Raw genomic sequence first — 26433 nt, forward strand, 5'->3', positions numbered from 1 at the left:
TAACTGGATGTTTACCCTATACTGTTCAGTAAGACCGCCACTAGCCAAATGTGACTCCTGAGCACTTGGAATGTGACTAATCCAACTGGAGATGTGCTATGAGTATAAAATGCATGGCACATTTCAAAGAGAAAATAAAATATCTTGATAGTATTTTGACTACATGCCAAAATGATATATTTTGGATATATTCAATTAAATAATAAATATTATTTAATATATATTTTATATAAATATATTGTTTATAATGTATAAAATATATATATTATATATATATATATTTTAAATTGAAACAGAGTCTCACTCTGTCACCCAGGCTGAGTGCAGTGGCACTATCTCAGCTCACTGCCTCCCAGATTCAAGTGATTCTTCTTCCTCAGCCTCTTGATTACAGGCACACACTATAGTGCTGGGCTAATTTTTTTGGTATTTTTAGTAAAGTCAGGGTTTCACCATGTTGGCCAGGCTGGTCTTGAACTCCTGACCTCAAGTGATACACCTGCCCTGGCCTCTCAAAGTGCTGGGATTTTAGGAGTGAGCCACTGTGCCTGGCCTTAAATAAGACATATTAAAATTAATTTCACCTGTTTCATTTTACTTTTTTTTTTTTTGAGACGAGGTCTTGCTCTATTGCCCAGGCTGAAGTGCAATGGCAAGATCACAGCTCACTGCAACCTCTGCTTCAAGTGATTCTCCTGCCTCAGCCTCCCAAGTAGCTGGGATGACAGGCACGTGCCACTATGCCTAATTTTTGCATTTTTTGTAGAGACAGGGTTTCACCATGTTGGCCAGGCTGGTTTCAAACTCCTGACCTCAGGTGATCCACCTGCCTTGGTCTCCCAAAGTGCTTGGGATTACAGGCATGAGCCACTGCACCTGGCCCATTTTACTTTTTTAAATGTGACTATTAGACAATTTAAAATATGTGGTTCACATTATATTTCTATTGGACAATGCTGATCTAGATAATTTACATTTAATATCAATATGGTTGGGTTTAAGTCTACCATCTTGTTCTTTTTTCCTATTTGTTCTCTGTTCTTTTTATCTTTTTTCTTCTTTTCCAACTTTTTTGGAACTTTAAAACTTCATTTTATCTCCATTATTGGCTTAGTAAATACATCTTGATTTTAATTTTTGTTAATGGTTACTCTAGGATTTACTATGCCTTTAACTTATTATAGTCTACCTTCATATAACATTACACCACTTTATGTGAAGTGTAAGGATCTGTCCATTTTGTCTCCTTCCTTGTGCCGTGATTATCAAATATTTTACTTCTATGTTACAGATCCCACAGCATGTAGTTTTAGTTCTGCCTTAATCACCTGTCTTTTAGAGGTATGAAACGATGAGAGCAATTCCACTCCTCTTCATTCCTTTGTGTAGACTGACATTTCCATTTGATATTTTTCTTCTGCCTAAAGAACACGTAACATTTCTTTTGGTATAGGTCTGCTGGTGATGAATTCTATCAGCATTCGTTTGTCTGAAAAAGTACAGCCTGACTTTTTGAAAGATGTATTCGCTGGGCATAGAATTTCTACTGACAAATTTGTTTCTTCTGCAGTACTTAAAAGATGCAGCCACACTGCCTTCTGGCCTACAAGGTTTTTGACAGTTATTCCTATCTTTGTTCTTCTGTACTTAATGTGTCTTTTTCCCTCTGGTTGTACTCCATATTTTTATTACCAGTTTTCAGCAACTTGACTACATTTTAGCATGGTGTTTGTTCTACTTGGGGTATGGAGAACATCTCAAACTTGTCAGTTCAAAGTCTTCAAATTTGGACAATCTTCCACCATTGTTTCTTCAAATACTTCTAACAGCACCTATGCCCCCACCTTTCCTTCTGGGGCTCCACTTACATGTCTAAGCTGTCTGATATTATCCCACAGCTCACGGATGCTCATTACATCTTTCTTTGGCTTTTTGTGTGAGTCTCATTTTGACAGTTTCTATTGCTATATTTTCAAGTTTACAAATTTTTTCTTATGAAGCATCTAATCTACTATTAATACTACTCATGTATTTTTATTTCAGATATATTTTTCATCTCTAGAAGTTCAATTTCAGTCTTGTTTAAAAACATCTTCCATTTCTCTCTTCATGATGTTCATTTTCTTCTATCTTCTTGAATACGTGGAAGATATTTATGGTAACCTTTTTAATATCCTTGTCTGCTAATTTTATTATTTTGGTTATTTCTGGGTGTTTCTTTTCTCCCTTATCATAAATTGTACTTTCCTTCCTCGTTTACGTTTGGTCTTTTTTTTTTTTTTTTTAAATGGAGTTTTGCTCAGTTGCCCAGGCTGGAGTGCAGTGACATTATCTCCACTCACTGCAACCTCCACCTCCTAGGTTTAAGCAATTCTCTTGCCTCAGCCTCCCAAGTAGCTGGGATTACAGGTACGTGCCACCATGCCCAGCTAATGTTTTGTATTTTTAGTAGAGATGGGGTTTTGTTACATTGGCCAGGCTGGTCTCGAACTCCTGACGTTGTGATCCACCTGCCTCGCTTCCCAAAGTGCTGGGATTACAGGTGTGAGCCACCACACTCGTAATGTCCAGCCTCATGTCTGGTCACCTCTAACTGGATGCTGGATGTTGCAAATTTTATGTTGGGCCTTGTTGTTGCTAAGATTTGTTGTACTCTTTTAAATATTCTTTGGCTTTTCTCTGGGATATAGGTTATCTGGATCAGCTTCAAGCGTTCGAGGCTTGTTTTTAGGCTTTGTGATGGTGGGTCCAGAGCAGCCTTTGTTCTAGGGTCAGTTTGGCCCCATTTCTGAGGCGATACCGCTCTGAGGATTCTATTCAATGTCCCGTGAGTTAGGTTTCTCGACTCTAATTGGTTGGAACATAACTATTGACACCTGTGCTGGTCCTAAGAATGTGCTGATTTCTTTTTTCTGATGGTTCTTTCCCCAGCCTCTGGTAGCTTCTTCTCATATAAGCACAAATTGGTACTCAGCCAAAGACTGGAAGGGAACCCCTCTGCAAAGGTTCTATCTACTAGTGCCTCCTTTTCAACACACACATCCCAGGAAGCTGGGGACCTTACAGCATGAATCCCTTTACTTCCCTTCCCTCAGGGATCACTGCCTGGTACTGCCTGTTATCCAGTGTCTGAAAATTGTTATTTCATGTTTTGTCTAATTTTCTAGTTAAGTTGAAAGGGTAACTCGTGTCTCCTTTATCATGACCAGAAGCAAAAGTCAGTTTTATTTACTTGTATACCTAAATTATATCCGTGTATTTCCAAATTTATCTGATGCCTTTTAAAACAAGCGTTAGTCCCTCAAAGGACTATTTAGCCATCAAGAGAAATGTGAACCCTAAAGCAGTACTTGTCTCAGGATAATAAACCTACAATTTTAAAGTTGGAAGGGATTCCAAAAGTTATTCAATTCAATCTCCAGGAATTAATACATAATTTCTAATATTGACACCCATTTGAAAATATTTTCTTCTGTTTCTTGACTATTGCAATCTATTTCTACCTTGGTAACTAATTTTTCCTCTCTCTCTTTTTTTTTTTGAGACAGGGTCTCAGAGTCTTGTTCTGTCATCCACCCTGGAGTGGAGTGCAGTGACACAATCATAGCTCACTGCAGCCTCCACGACCTGGGCTCAAGCAATCCTCCCACCTCAGCCTCCCAGTGTTGGGATTACAGGCATGAGCCACTGCTCCTGGCGTATTTTCTCCTCTCTCTAATTCTATCCTCCCTTCTCTTAATTAGATATTTCTATTAATAACTAATCTCCTGATCCAATATAGAAATTCCTATCTACTGTGTCCTGATTTTTTTTTTTTTGACATGGAGTCTCGCTCTGTCACCCAGGCTAGAGGGCAGTGGTGCTCTCAGCTCACTGCAACCTCCACCTCCTGGGTTTAAGTGATTCTCCTGCCTCCAGCTTTCCGAGTAGCTGGGACAGTCGAATGCCCCATCTGGCTATTTTTTTGTATTTTTAGTAGAGACAAGGTTTCACCGTGTTAACCAGGATGGTCTTGATCTCCTGACCTTGTGATTTGCCTGCCTCGGCCTCCCAAAGTGCTGGGATTACAGGTGTGAGCCACCATGCCCAGCCTAGTGTCCTGATTTTAACAGTCCTCCTTTTGTATTCTTTTTTTTTTTAATGGTGAATATATATATATATATATATATATATATATTTAGAATTAACCAGCTGGACTCAGTTTAGATGATCCCCATTTCGTTGGCAACATCCAAAGCACTGTAATCAGGAGCCAGTCGAACCTATGCCTTCTTCTCTCCATCAGGCCGAATGAGGGCATTGACCTTGGCTAGCCACATCAATGTCATGGAGCTTCTTCACAGCCTGTGTGATCTGGTGCTTGTTGGCTTTAACATCCACAATGAATACAAGCGTGTTGTTGTCTTCTATCTTCTTCATGGCAGACTCAGTGGTCAGTGAAAACTTGATATCATAGTGGTTCAAGCTCGTTTCTCCTGGGGGTGTCCTTCTAGGGCTATGTGGGCTGCCTCCGGAGTCAGGCACAGTGTCCTGGCCACCGGAAGGCGGGTGACGTGCAGACCTTCTTTCTTTCTGTGGCCGTGGACACCTTTCCACACTGCCTTCTTGGCCTTTGAAGCCTTCACTCTGGCTTTGGCTTTACGATGGGCCAGAGCTTCCTTCTTCACTTTTGGTGCCATCTTGTGAAAAGCCCTTTTGTTTTCTTTGTATGGCAGCCAGTTCCCACATTCCATTTTTGAGACGTTTCATTGTATTATATTAATCCTGTCAATCATTAGTCCTTTGAAGCTGTACAGAATTTAACCAAACTCACCTATAGAGAAATCCATTTATGAAAAAAAGACTTCAACCCTATTGTATGAATAGGTACTGTGGTCTACTTTTCTTTCAGGGACAGGGTCGCCTAATGGCTTTCCATACATATCCCAAACATAGGATTTCTGGATTTGATCTTCCTTGTAAACTGAATCTGATTCCTTTTACTTCCTGGTTCTTATATTCCTTTGTAACTCTGAAAGCCTATAAAATATGGTACTTTGCTTATAAAATGGTAAGAAAATGTATCAGTCACCTATTTTGGAGAAAGTTTTAATACATCTTATAAAACAGGAAACAGAAAAAGATAAGTGGTTATTAATGCAAATATCTATTTGAGGGAAGAAGAGAACTGAACAGAGGACAGACTATTTGCAAAAGAAGATTCATAGTTCATAATGGAGAAGCAGAATTAAGTTTTGTGGGTTTTTTTTTTGAGACAGATTCTCACTCTGTCACCAGACTGGAATCAGTGGTGCGATCTCAGCTCACTGCAATCTCCACCTCCCAGGATCAAGCAATTCTCCTGCCTCAGCCTCCCAAGTAGCTGGGATTACAGGTGCACGCCACCACACTCTGCTAATTTTTGTATTTTTAGTAGAGACGGGGTTTTACCATGTTGGCCAGGATGGTCTCAATCTCCTGACCTCATGATCCGTCTGACTCGGCCTCCCAAACAAAGTGCTGGGATTACAGGCATGAGCCACCGCGCCCGGATAGTTCTGTGTTCTTAAAAGACACAGGGTCTTGCTCTGTCACCCAGTCTAGAGTGCAGTGGCTCAATCATAGCTCACTATAAACTCAAACTCCTGAATTCAGGCAATCCTTTTGCTTAAACCTCCGGAAGAGCTGGGACTACAGGCACCACGGCTGGCTAATTTTTAAATTTTTTTGTAGAGATTGGGTCTTGCTCTGTTGCCCTGGCTGCTCTTGAACTCCTGGCCTCAGGTGATCCTCCCACCTTAGCCATTCAAAGCGCTGGGATTTAGGCATGAGTCACTGTGTCTGGCCAAAATTAAGTATTCTTCAATGAGCATCAATACTTAAGGATATCAACTAACACTCCATCAGGATGTTTGTTTCCCAAGGGCAGTAACTTTGAAAGCCTAAAAAGTATGGTACTTTGAAAATGGTGCTTTTTAAGATAGCTCCCATCATTATTATGGACATGTGAATTGGCACCCACTTTCAAGGATAACATCATCCTGAACTGAGAAGAAATGCACTCGCTCTACCAAGTTATGGCTGGGTGTGGCAGGGATAAAGTAGACAAGGAATCTTTCCTTCCTCTCATCTCCTCTCAAATAATGTAATTTCCATTAACTTAGCTTGCTAAAAATCCAGCCTCTGATGGGCCCCGGGAATGGAAAATATGTCCTGATGAATGCTGTCTCTGTAAGGAATCTCACCGAGGTAAATGCCACAGTAAATAGTAACAACTCAGCTCATATCCTACTCATTGCTGCCCTCTAGGAGGTTTTCCATGATTTACAACACACTAAAGGCTACTATCCCTTCAGAATAACCGACCTCTGCCCACCAGCAGTGGCAGGAAATAATGGCAAAGGACCACAGATCAAAAATAAACTATCAGTGGATACTTATACCTACCCTTGATTTTCATTTCCTTCTTTGACTTAGTGAGCTCTTTTCTTCCATTATTGGATCGAGTGTTGTAATATTTGAGCCAAAAGAAGCAAAAAGGATTTCTTCTAAAGAAAGACAGTAACAAATCATGCCTTCCATATTATTCTTGGTAACAAATATTATTCAGGGAGTGATGAGTTTCTGAAAATTTTATCTTATAAACTAACTAGTCGCAAAAAGAATGGGGCTGGCCCCAGAGAAAGCCAGCATCCTGTGCATGATACGTCGCTCCTAAGTTCTATGTATCTGTTCCTAAGTCCAGGATCCCATTTAGGATTCTGAGGTAGTAAGATTATAGTAGATAAATCTTGGCTCTGCTGTTTACTAGCTGTATAACCTTGCAAGTTTTAAAATCTTTTTATCCCTTCTTTCTTTATCTGTAGAATGGAGATGATAAAACTATTATATTTACCTCCAAAGATATGATGACTATTACATGAATAAAATACATAAAACACGAATCGTACCTAATGAGGTAAATGCTCAATAGTGATTAGCAAATATTATTTGGAAGGTCCTGATCACATAAAACAGGATATGAGTATCTAGAATATTTAATGATTACTACACTGAGAAATTAAAAATCCTCTACAGCTGTGAAGCTTGAGTATACTCAAATTAGGCAGGGATGCTCACAGAAAGGAAGTACTTAGGGAAAGATACCCAACCCAGTTTTCTTTTGATGTGAAAAAATCCTTCTAAAATAAAACAGGTATCTACAGGTTTAGATCAGTTTAAAAATGGTCATGTAATTAATATACTTAAAATAAATTGGAGTTGCAAGGTGAGGACCATAACCTCTCCCCCAGTACCTCACATATTTAATAACTTCTTCATGTCCATTTTCATACCATATATAAATGCAGGGTATTTTGGAAAGCTTATCCTTCACAATGTAAGTGATCTAAAACAAGTAGGTAGAAAGGGAAGTAGAACTGGATTCTCATAAAGAAATCCCAGTGCATTCCTTCATGCTGTAGCGTGGTCAGTTTATACTTACATGCTCAGAAAAGATAAACTGCAGAGCAGAAGCCTTAAAGAGACTGAGAATACCACTGAGTGAATGTCTTCTTCAGGGTTCAAATCTTCAGTACAAGAAAAGGTAAATTCAGTGGTTCTCAGACTTTATTTTAAAATACACCTGAGATGTCTGTTAATAATGCCTGTCACCACCACACTCCTTCACACTTAAGACAACGAAGAGGCCTATGAGAGAGGATTCCAGTGCAGGTCATCGATGAACCATATTTTGAGAAATGGTGAGATAATGCCTTAATTTAACTGCCACTTAATGTCTACTATTTGTATGTAAAAACAGGTGCAAGTTTACCTCATCATTGAGCCAATTCAGATGGTTTAGAGTTTGAATATCTTTGCGTGTAATTGTCAAGCGAAATGCTTCACTGAGAACTTCATCCTGATTCCCATTACGAAATACATTCTTTATTTCTTTCTCCATTTCCTAGGAAAACAAAAGGTGCCAAGACATCAAACACACGTGGCTTCAGACAAACCAGATTTCTCACCAAACCCCATATAATCCTCAGACTGTATTGATCACTATTCAATTGTTTATAAATTTACTGTTAATCAATTTTCTCCGGAAGTTTTAGTTTCTACTTCTTCCCAGTAACCCCAGTTACTTCTTTCCACTTCATCTAGTCCTCCCTTCTCTTTTCCAGCACAACCTTCAGACCCTTGTTTCCATATTAACTCCTGAAGTCTGAAATAACCTCCTGCTATCAAACTGGGTCCATGAGAAAAATTAACTGTATTTTATATCTCTGGTCCAAATAACTTCCTAAGAAATAGAATTTCTCATAAAAGGTAGTAAGAGAGTAAAGGCAGTGCCTTTCAGAAACTTTCTTAGAGATCTTTTAATTTTAAATGTAAAATATGGAATTCAGCATAACTATAATAAATGTGTTATGCTCACCAGTTACGTGGTAGTTTTTCAAAGAGAAGCACGGATAAAGAAACAGATTATTTACAAATGTACACAGACACCTCTATATTTTCCAAATTTTCCATAATGGGTTTTATTACTTAAAAAATAATAGCAAGTCTCAGCTTACAATTTGAGTCAAACTATTGTATGGGTGCATTAAGTAAAAATGCACCTGAAATAAAAAACAAACGTATTAAACGCTTGTTCACTGAAGTTGTTAAAAGCCACCCGCAGTTCATTTATCTATTTTTATATCTAAAAAATAAAGCCCAGATTGGTATGTAAAATAGGTGAAAGCAGAAATTTACAAGCAAATTTAAATACCATGTGTTCTATTGCCTTTTTTTTTTTTTGAGACAGAGTCTCGGGTTCAAGCAATTCTCCTGCCTCAGCCATCCAAGTAGCTGAGATTATAGGCGCATGCCACCACGCCCAGCTAATTTTTGTATTTTTAGTAGAGTTGGGTTTCACCATGTTAGCCGGGCTGGTCCCAACTCCTGACCTAAAGGGATCCACCTGCTTCACCCTCCCAAAGTGCTCCCAAGGTGTGAGCCACAGCGCCCAGCCACTATTGCTTTTTGTTTGAAATTCATCCAAAGAATTCCTTCTACACATAATACTTGGTAGTATAGAAATTAAGTGTATGTAATTTACCTCTGTAATTTCAGGAAATTCATCTTCACTATCAGTTAATTTATGGCCCTTTTTTTGTGCTTCTTGGGCAACAGTGACAGGAATCTCCTTTTCAAGAGGTACACGAAGATGCAGTTCTACTGAATCATGTACGGAATGTTCCCGCTCCTGCAGTCTCTGAAAGAAAAAGCTTCAGAGTAAGTGGGATAAAGAAATCCACAGATGTTCCTTGACTTATGATAAAGTTATGTCCCAAGTCAAGGAGCCTGCTGGAATACGTGCTGCTTTCACTTTTTTGTAAAGTCAAGAAATCATTAGTCAAACCATCAGAAGTAGGAGACTATCTTATGTATAATGAATAGTACTGACCGTACAGACCAAGAACATTTATCACATTAGCATAACACGCTATGCTACCATAAAATCTTGGAATTACAACAGCAATTACCCAAATCTGGGTAACTTTCCAAAATAGTTTCTACTTGGATGTACTATTTATTTATAATATTATCCCGATTTTCTTTTTTACCTGGTTTTGAAGCTGTAAGGCCAATGCTTTCTGTTCTTTAATCTGGCGCAATCTTTCTCGTGCTCGAGAATCATAAACACTAGTTCTAGAAAATGAAAAAGAATGTGACCAAATGTGGACCACTCTCATGGTATCAAACACATTGTTGATGTACACTGAGTACATCGTAAGTACACAAAGACTCTCGCAAGGAAAGTCTAAGATCTTGGCACTAACTTACCAACTTATCATCCTTATTTTAAAACAGAGTAAAACCACATAATGTTACTGAAATTACCCTACTATTTTTACTGAAATTATTATTATTATTTTTTATAGAGATAGGGTCTCACAATGTTGCCCAGGCTGGTCTCAAACCCCTGGGCTCAAGCAACCCCTCCACCTTGGCCTCTCAAAGTACTGGGATTACAGGTGTGATTACCACACTAAAACTAATTTTACTGAATCTACTAAAAATATTAGTGTGCTGCTAAATGTGAATGATGACTTGGGAACATCTGTAAACGTGTAGTTCTTTTCTTTCTTTCTTTCTTTCTTTCTTTCTTTTTTTGAGACAGTCTCACACTGTCACCCAGGCTGGAGTGCAGTGGTGCAATCTCCGCTCTCTGCAATCTCCGCCTCCTAGATGCAAGTGATTCTCCTGCCTAAGCCTTCCGAACAGCTGGGATTACAGATGCATGTCACCAAGAAAGACTAAGTTTTTGTATTTTTAGTAGAGATGAGGTTTCAACGTGTTAGCCAGGATGGTCTCAATCTTCTGACTCGTCATCCGCCTGCCTCGGCCTCCCAAAGTGCTGGGACTACAGGTGTGAACCACCACACCCAGCCATGAGTAGTTCTTTTCTTAACATGTTTTAAGATTAAAGTGAAACCAAAACTTCAATCGGAAATCCAAAAATGGGATTAAATCCCAAAGGAGAAACTAATACAGGTATCAGTGAAGTTTAATTCAAATACTGTATTTTGGATAGATTTTTTTAAAAATTACCGAGACCAAGGGGTTTAGATAACTTACTAAAGTGGGTTCCTTAAGGCTATATGCTTTCAGTGATTTTGCAAGTCTAGAAATATGAGTTATTCAATAAGCTAGTTTTACCAGTGCCAAAACAGGAGCATTTATTTTCCCTACGATATAATAGCTAACTTAAAATGGTTTTCCAATGTAAGTTTGACAATTGTTATAGATTTAATAAACATAACTATAGAAATGTTTCAACTCCAACAAAATTTTGAAAACCCAACAACTTAAAATTATAAACAGATACTTCACTTCTTCTTCTTCTTCTTATTTTTTTTTTGGAGATGGAGTTTCACTCTTGTTGCCCAGGTGCAATGGCGCTATCTCGGTTCACTGCAACCTCTGCCTCCCGGGTTTAAGCGATTATCCCACCTCAGCCTCCTGAGTAGCTGAGAGTACAGACGCCTGCCACCATGCCCAGCTAATTTTTGAATTTGTAGTAGAGACACGGTTTCACCATGTTGGCCAGGCTGGTCTCGAACCCCTGACCTCAGGTCATCTGCCCACCTTGGCCTCCCAAAGTGCTGGGATCATACCTGTGAGCTGCCATGCCCAGCCTAAACAGGTACTTCTTATTGGCAAAAAATAAGCAGTATGATTATCTAATTGTTTGATTTCTTCTAACTAAAAATAAAGTGATTGAGAAGGAAAAATGATACCAAAGTTAACTTACAATTCTTTGATCCACAGCTCTGCCTGGAAGAAAGTAGGACTATGGGTGGGAAAAGAAAAAATTTACAAATGAGCAGGAAGCTTATTAGAAAATTCAAATATTTTCATCAATAAAAACAATCATTTAAGTAGTTTATATGAATGCTTTACAAGTATGGAATAAGTAAATGGAATCTAAATGACATAAAGTCATCGTAACTGGGAATTAAAAGACACAAATGAATCATATGCATACATAATTAAAAAGGTGACCCAAAATTCAGCAGAGAAATTAAATTTTCCATAGCTCCCTATTAGCATGAGAGACCAACATTATGTGAAAGAGCATATCACTTCTCAAAATACATTAAGCTAGAACATTACTCTTCACAAATGATTCAGGTTGAAAGATTTATTAAAAATCCCCATCCACAAAATAATTTACATCAAATGGCTAACAAGCCAATGAGGCAAAGCAGAGAATCAGCAACACAACTCCACTTCAAGGATGATGACCAATTCTAGGTCCACGTGGCTCTTGCTGACAATCCAAGTGATATGCTTAACAGAGTCACAGGCATCATTAATTATCCTACGGCCTCCTGTGTTTCTCAAGCTTCCTCATCTCCAGACTCCTAACTAAGTAGGATCTATCACAGAAACAAAAGGAAGAAGAGTGAACATTTATCCAAAGAAAACTTTAAAATATAGAGAACAAATAAACAGAGCATTAAATTGGGAGTTAAGAGACCTGGATCAGAGGCCAGGCATGGTAGCTTATTCCTATAATCCCAGCGCTTTGGGAGGCTGAGCTGGGAGGATTGCTTGAGCCAAGAGTTCAAGACAAGCCTGGGCAACATAGTGAGACAGTATCTCTTTTTAAAAAAAGTCCTCTGCAATTAGAATAGTGCTTGGCACATAGTAGGCATTTAGTCTTTTTCTTTTTTCTTGAGACGGAGTCTTTCTGTTGCCTAGGCTGCAGTGCACTGGCAAAATCTTGGCTCACTGCAACCTCTACCTACTGGGTTCAAAAGATTTTCCTGTCTCAGCCTCCTGAGTAGCTGGAATTACAGGCACCCACCACCACACTTGGCGTGTGTGTGCATGTGTGTACTTTTTTAAGTAGAGAGTAAGTAAGGGGTTTCACCATGTTGCCCAGGCTGCTCTCGAACTCGCAACCTCAGGTGATCTGCCCACCTCAGCCTCCTAAAGGGGTTAGGGGCGTGAGCCACTGTGCCCAACCATTTAGTATTTCTTGAATAAACAAGTAATATAGGAGCAAACAGTTTTCTTCAATGGATCAAGGTATCCACTGGCGCAGGAAAACAAAATCCAGGGGAAAGCTGCTTTTCCAAAGAGATGCATTATTTCCCATGTAACTGAGGCATACAATAATAATAACTACAACTATTGTATGAGCACATGCCTAGCGCTCCACATGCAAAACTGCTCTAGATGTTTCATGCATTAGTTAAGCCTAATGAAAATCCCCGTATTATTTAAACCTCAACACAATATATAACGAAGAATTATCACTCGTACTATTCAGAACGGAGGTTCAAAGAGATAATTTCCCTTGAAAAGCCAGGATTAGAAATCTCATCTGTCCAAATCCAAAGACTGTGTTCTTTCTACTAGTGTTAAGTGTCTTTCAATAGATCAAAGCATTAAACAAAGAGGAGAAAAATGAGTACTTGGGCTACTCAAGAGAGCACTTCCGGCCCTCTAGGAAATTCATTTATTTAACAAAGATTTATTTACTAGGCACCCATCATATGGCAAGCACTATGAGCAGCAATGGGTGACATGTACAAAGGTTATTAGTAACAAACAAGGTAGAAGGATAGAAGGAAAGGACTTTGTTATCTGGCAGTCATAGAAATCTTCTGAAAAAAAAAAAATGACACCTGGATGAGATTTTGAAAAGCAACATAAGGCCAGGCACAGTGGCACACACCTGTAATCCCAGCACTTTGGGAAGCCGTGGCAGGTGAATAACCTGAGGTCAGGAGTTCAAGACCAGCCTGGCTAACATGTGAAACCCCGTCTCTACTAAAAATATAAAAATTAGCCAGTGTGGGGGTGTGCATCTATAATCCCAGCTACTCTGGAGGGTAAGGCATGAGAATGGCTTGAACCTGGGAGGTAGAAGTTGCAGTGAGCTGAGATCATGCCACTACACTCCAGCCTGGGTAATAAAGCAAGATTCCGTCAAAAAAAAAAAAAAAAAGAGATAGAAAAGAAAAGCAAAATGGAGCTTACCGAGTAGAAAAAGAAAGGGATATCCAGACAGAAGGATCAGAATGTATCAAGGCAAAGAGGTATGACACAACATGGCATATTCTGAGAAATACGAGAAAAACTTTTCCACCACTGTGAAGAATTAAGAGAGCCAATAAACCAAGCCTCAGCAGAGGAGGCTCCAACTTTGACAAAGAGCATCACTCAAACAGCCTTGCCCAACAGACCATTTCTCCATCCATCTCATTCTTTAGTCACCACTAGGAGAAATCTTCCATAAAGGAAAGACAGTTTTAGCAAAGAACCACTGAGGAACTGAGATTAACTCTTTACCTGATAGATCAATTTCTTCCCAAGAAAGGTGCACGTATTTTGTAGTATTTCATGTGAAACACTTATAAAAATTCCTGGTTTATCTGTAAGTTAATCTTCACAGATTAACTTATAATACCGGCATTTTATTGACAAGGAAACTGAGGTTCAGAAGAGTAACTTATCCAAAACTACATGAAGCTTTTTCCAACCTAAGATTAGAAGGCAGATTTGACTCCAAAAAAACTGTAAGAAATAAAGAATCCAAACTATCACATCTATCACGTCTCCCTAAAAGACTTAACAAATAGAGAATTTTAAGAAATATCTCAGTCTTAGAACATATGGGAGCTGCAAAGAAGTGGGGGAACTGAGATGAGAAAGAATATTTCATTATCCTTAATCTTCTCAACAGAAAACTGGTATTATTCTCATCCTAGCAACTGAATTCCCAAAGGCAAATATGGCAAAGCCATAGCAATCATACAGAGGAAGAAGTACTTGATACCTCCAGATAAGTAAAGTTTCATGCAGAAGTTCACATTTGAATTGAGACCTAAAAGATAAGAGACTACTGGCAGAACAAGTTGAAGTAGAGAGGACATTCCAGGCAAAAAGAACACTGAATGTAAAGGCAAGAAATGCTTATCACATTTACAAACTAAAAACAGTCCAGCTTATAAAAACACATGAAAGAGTCCCTCATTTCCATATGGCTCCCTCTTACCTCCATTATGGCTCTGCTCAAATGTGACTTTATCAGAGCCTTTCCATGACCACCCTAGGTAAATAGTGTCCTCCGTCCTACTCTACATATTACCCTGCTTCAGTTTTCTTCATAGCATTTACCATCACCAGGCATATCCATTTATTTGTTCACTGTCTGTCCTTGACCCTTCCCCTCAATTAGAATGCAAGCTCCTGTTCACTCTTATCCTCAATATCTATATCAGTACCTGGCACAAAGTAGGCTCTCAGTAAATACTGGTAAATACCTGTTAAAGTGAGAAAGAGGGTTGAGAAAGATGTGCTTTGTATACCACAATAAGGAATGTGAGCTTAATTTGATGTCTGATAAACCACTCTTGAAAGAATTTAATAAATAATCATTAAACCCCTTTAATGAATGATCAGACACGAATTTTGAAACATCACTCCGATTGCAGCATGGAAGACGGACTAAAGAACCAGGAGGCTGAGGCAGGAGGATCACTTGAGCCTAGGAGTTCAAGGCTGAAGTGAGCCACAATCGTGCCCCACATTCCTGCCTGGGTGACCGAGCAAGACCCTGTCTCAAAACAAAAACCGAGCAAGGTAGAAGAATTGTTTCAAGAACATGGTATGGTGGAAGATAAGAACAAAACAGATGCTGAATGAATAACAATTAGAAAGCCACTGAAATAATTTAAATAACACGTGAGAGAGGTCTGCATTGAGACAGTTTTACAGTACATAACTTTTAGTGAAAAAACTGTGATTAAAGAAACGGAAAACAGTATGTTTAAGAACAAACTTTTACGCTGGGCACAGCTCATGCCTGCAATCCCAGCACTTGGGAGGCCAAGGCGGATTAATCACCTGAGGTCAGGAATTTGAGATCAGCCTGGCCAACATGGCAAAACCCCGCCTCTACTAAAAATACAAAAATTAGCTGGGCATGGTGGCGGGTGCCTGTAATCCCAGCTACTCGGGAGACTGAGGCAGGAGAATCACTTGAACCCAGGGAACGGAGGTTGCAGTGAGCTGAGATTGTGCCACTTCATTCCAGGCTGGGCGACAGAGCGAGACTCCATCTCGAAAAAATAAAGAGACAAACAACAAACAAGCTTTTTCTAAAGTTTACCTGGGAGCTGGAGTCTGGGAATCTTTCACTTTCAGTAAAATCACAGAGTCCAATCCTAAATAAAGAAACATAAGAGCATTTCATTAGTAATAAAACCCCACAGAGTTGTACTTCCAAGACATCTTAGTTTGAGTTCCCATACTTTGCTTTGTATGGCTTCAGTTACTCATGGTTAACTATGGTCCAAAAATATTAAATGAAAAATTCCAGAAATAATTTGTAAATTTTAAACTGCACACCATTCTGAGTAGCTGATTCTCTATCCAGCTCTATTTCAGGCATGAAATCATCCCTTTGTCCAGCATATCCACGTTATATGCACCACCTCTCACTTAGTCATCACATCGAATGTCTCAGTCTAGCAATGCCTGTGTTCGAGAAAGCCTTACTTAATAACGCCCCCAAAAGGCAAAAGTAATGATGCTGGCAATTCAGGTATGCCAAAGAGAAGCTGTAAAAAGTGCTTCCCCAGCCTGGCCAACATGGTGAAACCCTGTCTTACTAAAAACACAAAACTTAGCCAGGCGTTGATGGCTCACAACTGTAATCCCAGCTACTCAGGAGGCTGAGGCAAGAGAATCACTTGAACCCGGGAGATAAGATGGAGGTTGCAGTGAGCCAAGATGGCACCACTGCACTCTAGCCTGAGCTACACAGAGTAACACTCTGTCTAAAAAAAAAAAAAAAGAAAAAGAAAAAGGGTGCTTCCTTTAAGGGAAAAGGTAGAAGCTCTTGACTTAGAAAAAAGAAACACTTTTGTTACAGTATATTGTTATAATATTTGTTTTTAGTTATTGTTGTTGATCTCTTACTGCACCTAATTTATAATCATAGGTATGTACATACAGGAAAAAACATAATGTATATAGGGTATAGCACATATAGTATACTATCCATGGTTTCAAGCACCCACTGGAGGGGGGTCTTGAAACATATCCCCCCCATAGATAAGAGGGGACTACTTCGATTCATGATCTATAATGAGACCGAATTAGGTGAAAGAAGGAAAGGGGTTAGGGAATGGAAGAGGGAAGAAAACTGGAAGGAGGGAAGGAGGACAGGGAAGAGAAAGCACTCCAGGAAGTATCTAAAAAGTACACATTTTATCATTCTATGATTTATTTTCTCTGTTGAATACTACTCAAAGGCAGGAATCGTGTTCTTCTAAAGTGCTACGATTAGAACCTCAGGGTAGTTATTAAATGGTACAAGGAAAGCAATTAAACAGTCAGTGTAGTATATTTGTTTCAGTTTCGTTGCATCTAAGTATCTGCCACACAATGTATGTTTTTGAGGTTAAAGGAGTTTTTTGTGGGATGTTCTTTTTGGCTTTTTTTTTCCTTTAAAGTTCTCAGTATATCACATCACAAAATATAACAAGAGTCTTCATGGATATGTGTAGCTATATAATGATGCTACCAAAAAGTTTAATCCTGAATGAGCATTTTCAGAAAATGACAAGTAGATTTAAAAAAACAAAAATCAAACAACCTGAGAAAGGAGACTGGTGCTCCATCTACCAAAAAATCCCTGATGTTTAACCACTTAACCTAAAACTTGTTTTAAGTTACATACCTAAGTACATACCATAAATAGGTACATAATACATACCTAAAAAGGGGGAAAATTAAGGAAGCAAAGAAACCTATCACAGCAAAACCTTAATTAACCAGACTGCTAAGAGAGTGAATATTTCAGTTAGCTGAAAGTTAGGTAGAAAACTCTGTTTCCAACGCTGACAATCACTCTAAAACGCATTAACCTATCGTACAGGTTTAGTAAGCATACATTAAGTACTTAAGCTTCAATATTTATGTGATGTTTCAAAACTCCTAGAACTTCAAAATTCTTACCACTGTAAAGTCACAGAAACAGAGAAAGTGCTAAAGTAATTGGGCTGAATATACTCTGACTGTAGACTCTACTTAGGAAGTTAATTGTTTAAACAAAATAAATCATTTGCATCTTGAGGTTAAAAAAGAGAGTATCTTATTTGTGGGTTTAGCTTACTCATACCATGGTTAACTGAATCATACGTATTTAAAGTATATAAGTACATGTCTTACAAGTTCAATATCCCTTATCCAAAATGCTTGGGACCAGAAGTTTCAAATTTTGGATTTTTTTAATTTTTGAATATTTACATTATACAATTTGAGCATCCCAAATCCAAATATCCAAAATCCCAAATGCTCCACTAAGCATTTCCTTAGAGTATCATATTGGTATTCAAAAAGTTTCAGATTTTGGAACATTCTGGATTTCATATTTTCAGATTCAGGATGCTCAGATTGTAATGTTGATTTACATGTATATTATAATGTTGCCTGTAATAGAGCTAATAAACAGCTAATTGGCTATTAAGACTAAAAATATAGTTATACGATACCATGTTTACCTTCAGATTGTGTATTTGAAGCTGCTAAGGTATCTGGCTGATGTGCAGCAGAGTGGTGATGATGGGGTTGATGAAGAATATCAGAATCTTTGGATCCAAAAGCAGTAACATCTGGGGCATAAGAAGACAGGGAATACACACTGTGGGACAGCTGTTCCTGTGTAGTTAAAACGCTGGCAGATCCAGATGACGAAGTATCAGAGCCAATGATCTGAGATGCACAAGAATTTCCATTTTTAAACAGTGAGTATTTCAAAGTATTTTTACTGGAACTAAGACATCGAGACCTAGCAAGAGAAGAATACTGTTTCAACATCAAGTGATACACTGTAGAATTAAATTCATCTGAAATATGTTTCTGTGACTCACAGGTGTAAAGGAAAATGTGTGGTTGGTTTGGCTATAGAAAACGGTTTCCCTGTGACCATCTGTAGCAGTTGTCTGTAAATCTCTCTCTCTTCTTCTTGAACTGTCTATAGGGGGAAAAAAAAACAGTTTAAACACATCCAATAAGGCGAATCTCTCTCAAACCAGCATGTAAACGGAATCCTAGCTCTGCCAAAGCTCAGGCAGAATCCTGAAGATAATTAAGAATTTTGGGCCTGACACAGTGGTTCATGCCTGTAATTCCAGCATTTTGGGAGGCCAAGGCAGGAGGATCACTTGAGGCTAGAAGTTCAAAACTAGCCCGGTCAACATAGTGAGATCCCCATCTCTACAAAAGAAAAACTAAAAAATTAGCTGGCTGTGGTGGCCCATGTCTGTGGTCCCAGCTACTGGGGAGGCTGAGGCAGGGGAATCACTTGAACCAGGAGGCAAAGGCTGCATGCAGTGAGCCAAGATCATACCACTACACTCCAGCCTGGGAGCAGCGTAAGACACTGTCTCAAATAAAAAGAAAGAAAGAAAATTGGGCCAGGTGTAGTGGCTCATGCCTGTAATCCCAGCACTTTGGGAGGTCGAGGCAAGCGGATCACCTGAGGTCGGGAGCTGGAGATCAGCCTGACAAACATGGAGAAACCCCGTCTCTACTAAAAACACAAAATTAGCTGCACATGGTGACGCATGCCTGTAGTCCCAACTACTCGGGAGGCTGAGTCAGCAGAATCACTTAAACCTGGGAGGCAGAGGTTGCAGAGTGAGCCGAGACTGCACCATTGCACTCCAGCCTGGGCAACAAGAGCAAAACTCCATCGCAAAAAAAAAAAAAAAGAAAAGAAAATTATCAAGTCTGTAAAATAGAAGTTGAGTAAATACCAGATAATATATTTAGAAAAATTATGGCACATATATACATATATGTAAATAATAGTGCAGAGAAGCTATAGGCTATAAAACCAGAAAGTCAGCAGGCAAACACTTCAGAGTCAAAAAGAGAGTCCCAGAAATAAAGGACCTCTAAATTAGGATTCCAACAAATCCCTTGATTCCTGAAACCTGTTAGAAAAATCACAAGGAATTAACCAGAATAGTCAAGATCAGTCAGAGGGGAATACCTTGCCAACAATTTTCTATGTTATCCAAGCCCAGGTACTTTCCAGAGACAATTTTCATCTCCAACATTTATTTATGTATTTTTCCTGTAAGCCCCAATACTACATTTAGGGAAAACCACATATTCCATAACATTCATTCACTGACACGAACATTTACTATGCTCCAGTCATAAAGATAATAATGCACTGAATAAGATAAAGTTCCTGCCTTTGTGGAGATTATATTGCAGTGAAAGGAATTAAACAAAGAACAAATCAGGTAGTATGCAGAAAATCAGAAGATGAGAGAACGGAAAGTGACGGAAGGAGAGCAGGAACAGGTAAGAATGGAAAGTGACGGAAGGAGAGCAGGAACAGGTAAGATTTCTCTAAAAAGGTTCAGCAGAAACGTAAAGGCAAGGGAAGACATCAGTCATATAAAAGAATATTCCAAACAGAGGACAACAAGCGCAAAGCCCTGAGAGGAAGGTGCTCAGTGTGTTCCAAAAACAGCAAGGTCCATGTGAATGGGAAGAGCAGGAAGAAATGAGAGCACCTGACAGAGAACCAGGTTATATAAGGACTTAGAACCCTGGTAAAGCATCGGTTCTAAACAGACCCCCTGACTCAATGGGCTGTGTTCACCGGCATTAGAAATATGCCCTAGCAATTTATTTTTCATCTTATTTTCAGGTTTAATACAACCACTAATCCTCACAGAATAATTTTAAACATTACGGTCTGGGTTAGCAGCAACTTGTACTATGATATTTCACTATGTGCATCAGTGTTTGTACATTTTTGTCCATTACTAAAGTATGTTAAAAGCAAAATGAATTACAAAACTATGTAAGGATACATAGGCACTACATTTTTTCTTCTTCAATCTTTTTGTTTTTGCTCCTTAGCAAATCATAATTTCCCTGTCAGGATAATGTTACTGATCTACTATAACACACTTGAACTGTGAAGTGTGACAACTACATTTGACAAAAAACTACGCTTAAGCTTGAATAGCTGAGTGATAAGAAAAGGAAACAACTGAGCATTTGGTTAAAGAATGAACTTGAGAAAAACAAACTTGCAATGTTCTGTGTGAAAAAAAAATAATTATTTTATCCATCATATTAATAGTGTACCCAAGATGATGGTCTCTTTTTCTAGTGTTTGTGAGAGACTATCTACCGTACTGAGCAGGTACTTCAGTGATAGCACAAAAATAATGGTTAGAAAAAGACAATTATTGGCTGGGCATGGTGGCTCAAGACTATAATCCTAGCACTTTGGGAGGCTGAGGCGGGTGGATCACGGGATAAAGAGATCGAGACCATCCTGGTCAACATGGTGAGAAGCCTTCTCGACTAAAAATACAAAAAATTAGCTGGGCATGGTGGCGTGTGCCTGTAATCCCAGCTACTCAGGAGGCTGAGGCAGGAGAATTGCCTGAACCCAGGAGGCGGAGGTTGCGGTGAGCCGAGATCGCGCCATTGCACTCCAGCCTGGGTAACAAGAGCGAAACTCCGTCTCAAAAAAAAAAAAAAAAAGAAAAAGAAAAAGACAATTATCAGTTATAAATGAATATCAAATCTGTATTTATTGGCTATTCTACTAGAGAGAATATAGAATATGAGTACTTGAGAAATTTTAAAACCATAATTAAATAAATCTCATTAATATCTAAAATTGCCATTATGAAGATTAGACAGCAGAATGAAGCATCATTACAAATTACTGGATTCTAAGAGAGATTTGCCCTTTGTGATCTATACACAAAAGAAAGCTTATGTCATCTAGCACTTTACTGACTAGAATTTTTTAATACTCTTCAATGTAAACCTTAATTCCACTTTTCCATTATACCAAATAACCTAATCACAATACAAGAGGGTAAACAATAGGTTTTTTTTTTTTTTTTTTTTTTTTGAGACGGAGTTTCGCTCTTGTTACCCGGGCTGGAGTGCAATGGTGCGATCTCGGCTCACCGCAACCTCCGCCTCCTGGGTTCAGGCAATTCTCCTGCCTCAGCCTCCCGAGTAGCTGGGGTTACAGGCACGCACCACCGTGCCCAGCTAATTTTTTGTATTTTTAGTAGAGACGGGGTTTCACCATATTGACCGGGATGGTCTCGATCTCTTGACCTCGTGATCCACCTGCCTCAGCCTCCCAAAGTGCTGGGATTACAGGCTAAGCCACCGCGCCCTGCCAACAATAGGTTGTTTTTAGGGGTGGAAAGATGACAGCGGAAAGGGAAATCAGACTACCTGGGTTATGTAAATTGATTCTTAATTAATCAAACATTTTAGGTCTTTTTCACTGACCCACCAAACTGGATTAAAAAAAGTTATGGAAATATTTTTATCATAGAAAGTAAAGCAGATAACTGGTGTGAGAGGTTACTTTGCATAGTCCCTCTTTGTACCACAAAACATTTTTTTTTTAAATCAGGCTAAGTGCAGTGGCTTAGACCTGTCATCCAACTGCTTAGGAAGCTGAGGCAGGTGAATCACTTGAGGTCTGATATCAGCAAATCAACTGAGGTGAGGAGTTCAAGGACAGCCTGGCCATCATGGTGAATCCCCGTCTCTACTAAAAACACAAAAATTAGCCAGGTGTGGTAGCATGTGCCTGTAATCCCAGCTTCCCCAGAGGCTGAGGGAGGAGAATCACTTGAACCCGGGAGGTAGAGACTGCAGTGAGCCAAGATCGTGGCACTGTACTCCAGCCTGGGTGACAGTGGCTCACGCCTGCAACTCCAGAACTTTGGGAGGACGAGGTGGGTGGATCACTTGCAGTCTGGAGTTCGAGAACAGCCTGGCCTACATGGTGAAACTCTGTCTCTACTAAAAATACAAAAATTAGCCTGGTGTGGTGGCATGTGCCTGGAATCCCAGCTTCCCCGGGGGGCTGAGGCAGGAGAATCGCTTGAACCCAGGAGGTGGAGGTTGCAGTGAGCCGAGATCACAGCACTGTACTCCAGCCTGAGTGACAGTGAGACTCTGTCTCAAAACAAACAAACAAAAAAGAAAAGCTTCTGTCTGATACCAAACAATCTCAGACTCATTAGAAAATATAATATAAACATGAAAAAATTACTCATATTCCAAATAGCAATCCAAGGTCTCTTTAAGCCTCATACTTTTTCAGTTTACACTAATTTATGGTTTTAAAGGGTAAGATTATGAACTTTTCACTGACCTACCCGTTAATTTGGAAGTTGCAAGAATTTTTTTTTTTTGAATGATGAGAAGTACTTTTTTTTTTGAGTTTTATTACAAATAAAAAACACAAGCTGGGCATGGTGTGAACCGCCTATAATCCCAGCACTTTAGGAGGCCGAGGCAGGCGGATCACCTGAGGTCGGGAGTTCGAGACCAGCCTGACTAACATGGAGAAACCCCATGACTACTAAAAATACAAAATTATCCAGGTATGGTAGTGAATGCCTGTAATCCCAGCTACTTGGGAGGTTGAGGCAGAAGAATTGCTTAAACCTGGGAGGTGAGGTGGAGGTAAGCCAAGATCGCATCATTATATTCCAACGTGGGCAACAAGAGCAAAACTCCACCTCAAAAAAATAAATAAATAAAAATAAAAACCATTGACTATATTATATTCCATTTAAAATCATTTCAGATAAAGATAGTTTAGGTACATTTAAAAATTACAAGTTGATAAATTTATAATTGTATAAACTTATAGCATAGAGTGATATAAATTATGAATACAATGTACAGTAATTAAAAGCTAGTAACACATTCATCACCTCAATACTGAACTTGTTTATAGTGAGAACATTTGAGATGTACTCTTAGCAATTTAAAAATGTACAATACTCTGTGATTAACTATATTCAACATACTGCGCAAGAGCTAAAAAAAGCAGACCAACCTATGTTCCTCCTGAGATTCTGTCTACTTTCCCTCTCCTACCCCCTCCCACCAGGTTCTGTAACTACCATTCTACCCTCTGCTTCTACTAGTTCAATTGTTTTAGATGTTACATATAAGTGAGAATCTACAGCATTGTCTGTGTCTTAACTCCACTTAGCATAATGCTCTCCAATTCCATCTATGTTGCCGCAAATGACAGAATGTCCTTCTTCGTTAAGGCTGAATAGTATTCCACTGTGTAGCTGTAACACAATTCCTACATCCATTCATCTGTTGATGGACATCTCAGTTGATTCTATAACCTGCTATTGTGAATAGTACAGCTATAAACATAGGGGTGCAGACATCTATTTGACAAATGGATTTCAAATTATATGGGTGAATATCCAGAAGTGGGTTTGATGAATCATATGATGATTCTATTTTTAGTTTTCTGAGGAATCTCCATACTGCTTCTACACTGTTCCTTCTTTTTTTTTTTTTTTTTGGATACAGGGTCTGGCTCTGCCATCCAGGCTGCAGTGCAGTGGCATGATCTCAGCTCACTGCTGCAACCACTGCCTCCTCAGCTCAAACCATCCTCCCACCTTAGCCTCTCAAGTAGCTGGGACTACAGGCACACACCACTACACCAAGCTATTTTTTTTTTTTTTTTTTTTTAGTAGAGATGGGGTTTTGCCATGTTGCCCAGGTTAGTCTTGAACATGTGAGAGCCACCATGCCTGGCCTCTCCATACTGTTTTCTACAATGGCTGCACTGATTTACATATTCGACCACACAAAGTGTGCAACAGGTCCTTTTTCCCACATCCCCAACAACACTGGTCATCTTTCATCTTTTTGACTGAAGCCACTCTAACAGGTGTGAAAGGATATCTCATTTGTGGTTTTAGTTTGCACTTCCCTAATGATTAGAGTTTTTGAGGATTTAAAATACATCTATTGGCCATTTCTTCTTTGAAGAAATGTCTATTCAGGCCTCCTGCTCAGTCTTTTTTCTTTTTTTTCAACTTTTAGATTCAGGGGATATTATGTCCAGGTTTGTTACAAAGGTACATTGTGTGATATTGAGTTCGGGAGTACAACCGAAGCTTTTACCCATATAGTGAGCAAAATATCCAATAGGTAGGGTTTTGTTTTGAGAGACAGTCTCACTCCGTTACCCAGGCTGGAGTACAGTGGCGCCATCTGGGCTCACTGCAACCTCCACCTCCTGGGTTCAAGTAATACTCCTGCCTCAGCCTCTCCAGTAGCTGGGACTACAGGTGCCCACCACCACACTCAGCTAACTTTTTTTTTTTTTAATTTTTAGTAGAGACAGGGTTTCACCATGGTAGCCAGCCTGGTCTCGAACTCCTAACCTCAAGTGAGCCACCCACCTTGGCCTCTCATAGAGCTGGGATTACAGGCATGAGCCACTGTGCCCAATATAAAGTTTTTTGGGTTTTTTTGGAGTCCTGCTCAGTCGCCAGGCTGGAGTGCAGCAGTGCAATCCGGGATCTCGATTCACTGCAACCTATGACTCCCAGCTTCAAGCAATTCTCCTCCCTCAGCCTCCCGAGTAGCTGGGACTGCATGCGCACGTCACCACACCCAGCTAATTTTGTTTTTTATTTTTAGTAGAGACAGGGTTTCACCATGTTGGCCAAGATGATCTCGATCTCCTGACCTCGTGATCCGCCCTCGTGGGCCTCCCAAAGTGCTGGGATTACAGGCGAGAGCCACGGCACCCAGCCACCAGTATGTAGTTTTTTAACCCTTGCTCTTCTCCCACCCTCCCCACTTTTGTAGTACCCAGTGTCTACTATTCCCATCTTTATGTCCATTTGTACCCTATGTTTAGCTCCCGCTTATAAGGGAAAACACACAGTATTTGGCTTTGTTTGTATCAGTTTGCCTAGGATAATGTCTTGCCTATGTGTAAACAATTTTGTTTTCTTGCTATTGAGTTGAGCTCCTTATATATTTTGAATTATCAACCCCTTATAGAATGGATGCAAATATGTTCTCCCAATCTGTAGGTTGTCTCTGCAGTTGTTTCCTTTGCTTTTTAGTTGGATGTATTCCTATTTGTCTACTTTTGCTTTTCTTGCCTGTCACTTAAGGTTCAAATCCAAAAAAATCAGTGCCCAGACCACTGTTGTGTAGTTTTTTTCCCCTATGTTTTCCTCTAGCAGTTTTAGAGTTTCTAGCCTTACATTTAAGTCTTTATTCCATTCTTTAGTTGATTTTATGTATGGTATGAGATAAAGATCTAATTTCATTCTCCTACATATAGAAATACAATTTTCCCAACACCACATTTATTAAGAGACTGTCCTTTCCTTTGTGTAGTCTTGGCACCTTTGTCAAAAATCAGTCAACTACCTATATAACGGGTTCATTTCTAAGCTCTCTATTCTGTTCCATTGGCTGATGTCTTTTCCCCCTAACACCATGCTGTTTTAATTACTATAGCTTTGTAATATAGTTTGAAATAAGGTAGTGTGGTAGTTTCTTTTTTGTTCTTTCTGCTCATAATTGCCTTGGCTATTGAGGGATTTATGTGGTTTCAGATGACTTTTAGAATTTTTTTCTATGAAAAAATAACATTGGAATTTTGATAGGGATTGCACTGAATATGCAGATCACTTTGAGTAGTATGGCCATTTTAACAGTATAAATTCTTCCAATCCATGAATACAGGATTGCTTTCCATTTAATTGTATCTTCAATTTCTTTAAATGTTTTATGTTTTTCAGTATACAGGTCTTTTACTTCCTTGGTTAAATTTAATTTTTTTTTGTAGCTATTGTAAATGGGATTGTTCTCTTTATTTCTTTTTTGCATAGTTCGCTGTTAGTGCATAGAATTTCTATTTCAGAACTAATTTCTGTGTGTTGATTTTGTACCCTACAGCTGTACTGTATTCGTTTAATAGTTCTAACAGGTTTTTGGTGGAGTCTATAGGGTTTTCTACACATAAGATCATGTTGTTGGCAAACAGTGACAGTCTCACCTCTCCCTTTCCCAAAAGAACACATGTTAACTTTT

General features: G+C 39.2%; 1 protein-coding gene across 5 annotated transcripts in view; it reads right to left on the bottom strand.

Moving 5' to 3' along the window:
- SENP1 (SUMO specific peptidase 1) overlaps positions 1-26433 on the bottom strand; it is a 68180-nt gene that overhangs the window by 14541 nt on the left and 27206 nt on the right. For 4 of the 5 annotated variants that reach the window (XR_013522440.1, XM_009003220.5, XM_002752092.7 and 1 more), the window contains exons 7-13: positions 18405-18508; positions 18036-18322; positions 15638-15692; positions 11264-11302; positions 9573-9657; positions 9065-9220; positions 7793-7924 (exon numbers count right to left, since the gene is read on the bottom strand). Coding sequence is in view for 4 of the 5 variants with exons in the window: in XM_009003220.5 (XP_009001468.1) it covers positions 7793-7924; positions 9065-9220; positions 9573-9657; positions 11264-11302; positions 15638-15692; positions 18036-18322; positions 18405-18508 (858 nt within the window). In the remaining variant the exon portion in view is untranslated. The remainder of the gene's footprint in view (positions 1-7792; positions 7925-9064; positions 9221-9572; positions 9658-11263; positions 11303-15637; positions 15693-18035; positions 18323-18404; positions 18509-26433) is intronic. The other variant, XM_035255177.3, reaches the window with a different exon arrangement.

This window comes from Callithrix jacchus, chromosome 9 (assembly GCF_049354715.1).
Source record: "Callithrix jacchus isolate 240 chromosome 9, calJac240_pri, whole genome shotgun sequence".
Classification (NCBI taxonomy): domain Eukaryota; kingdom Metazoa; phylum Chordata; class Mammalia; order Primates; family Cebidae; genus Callithrix; species Callithrix jacchus.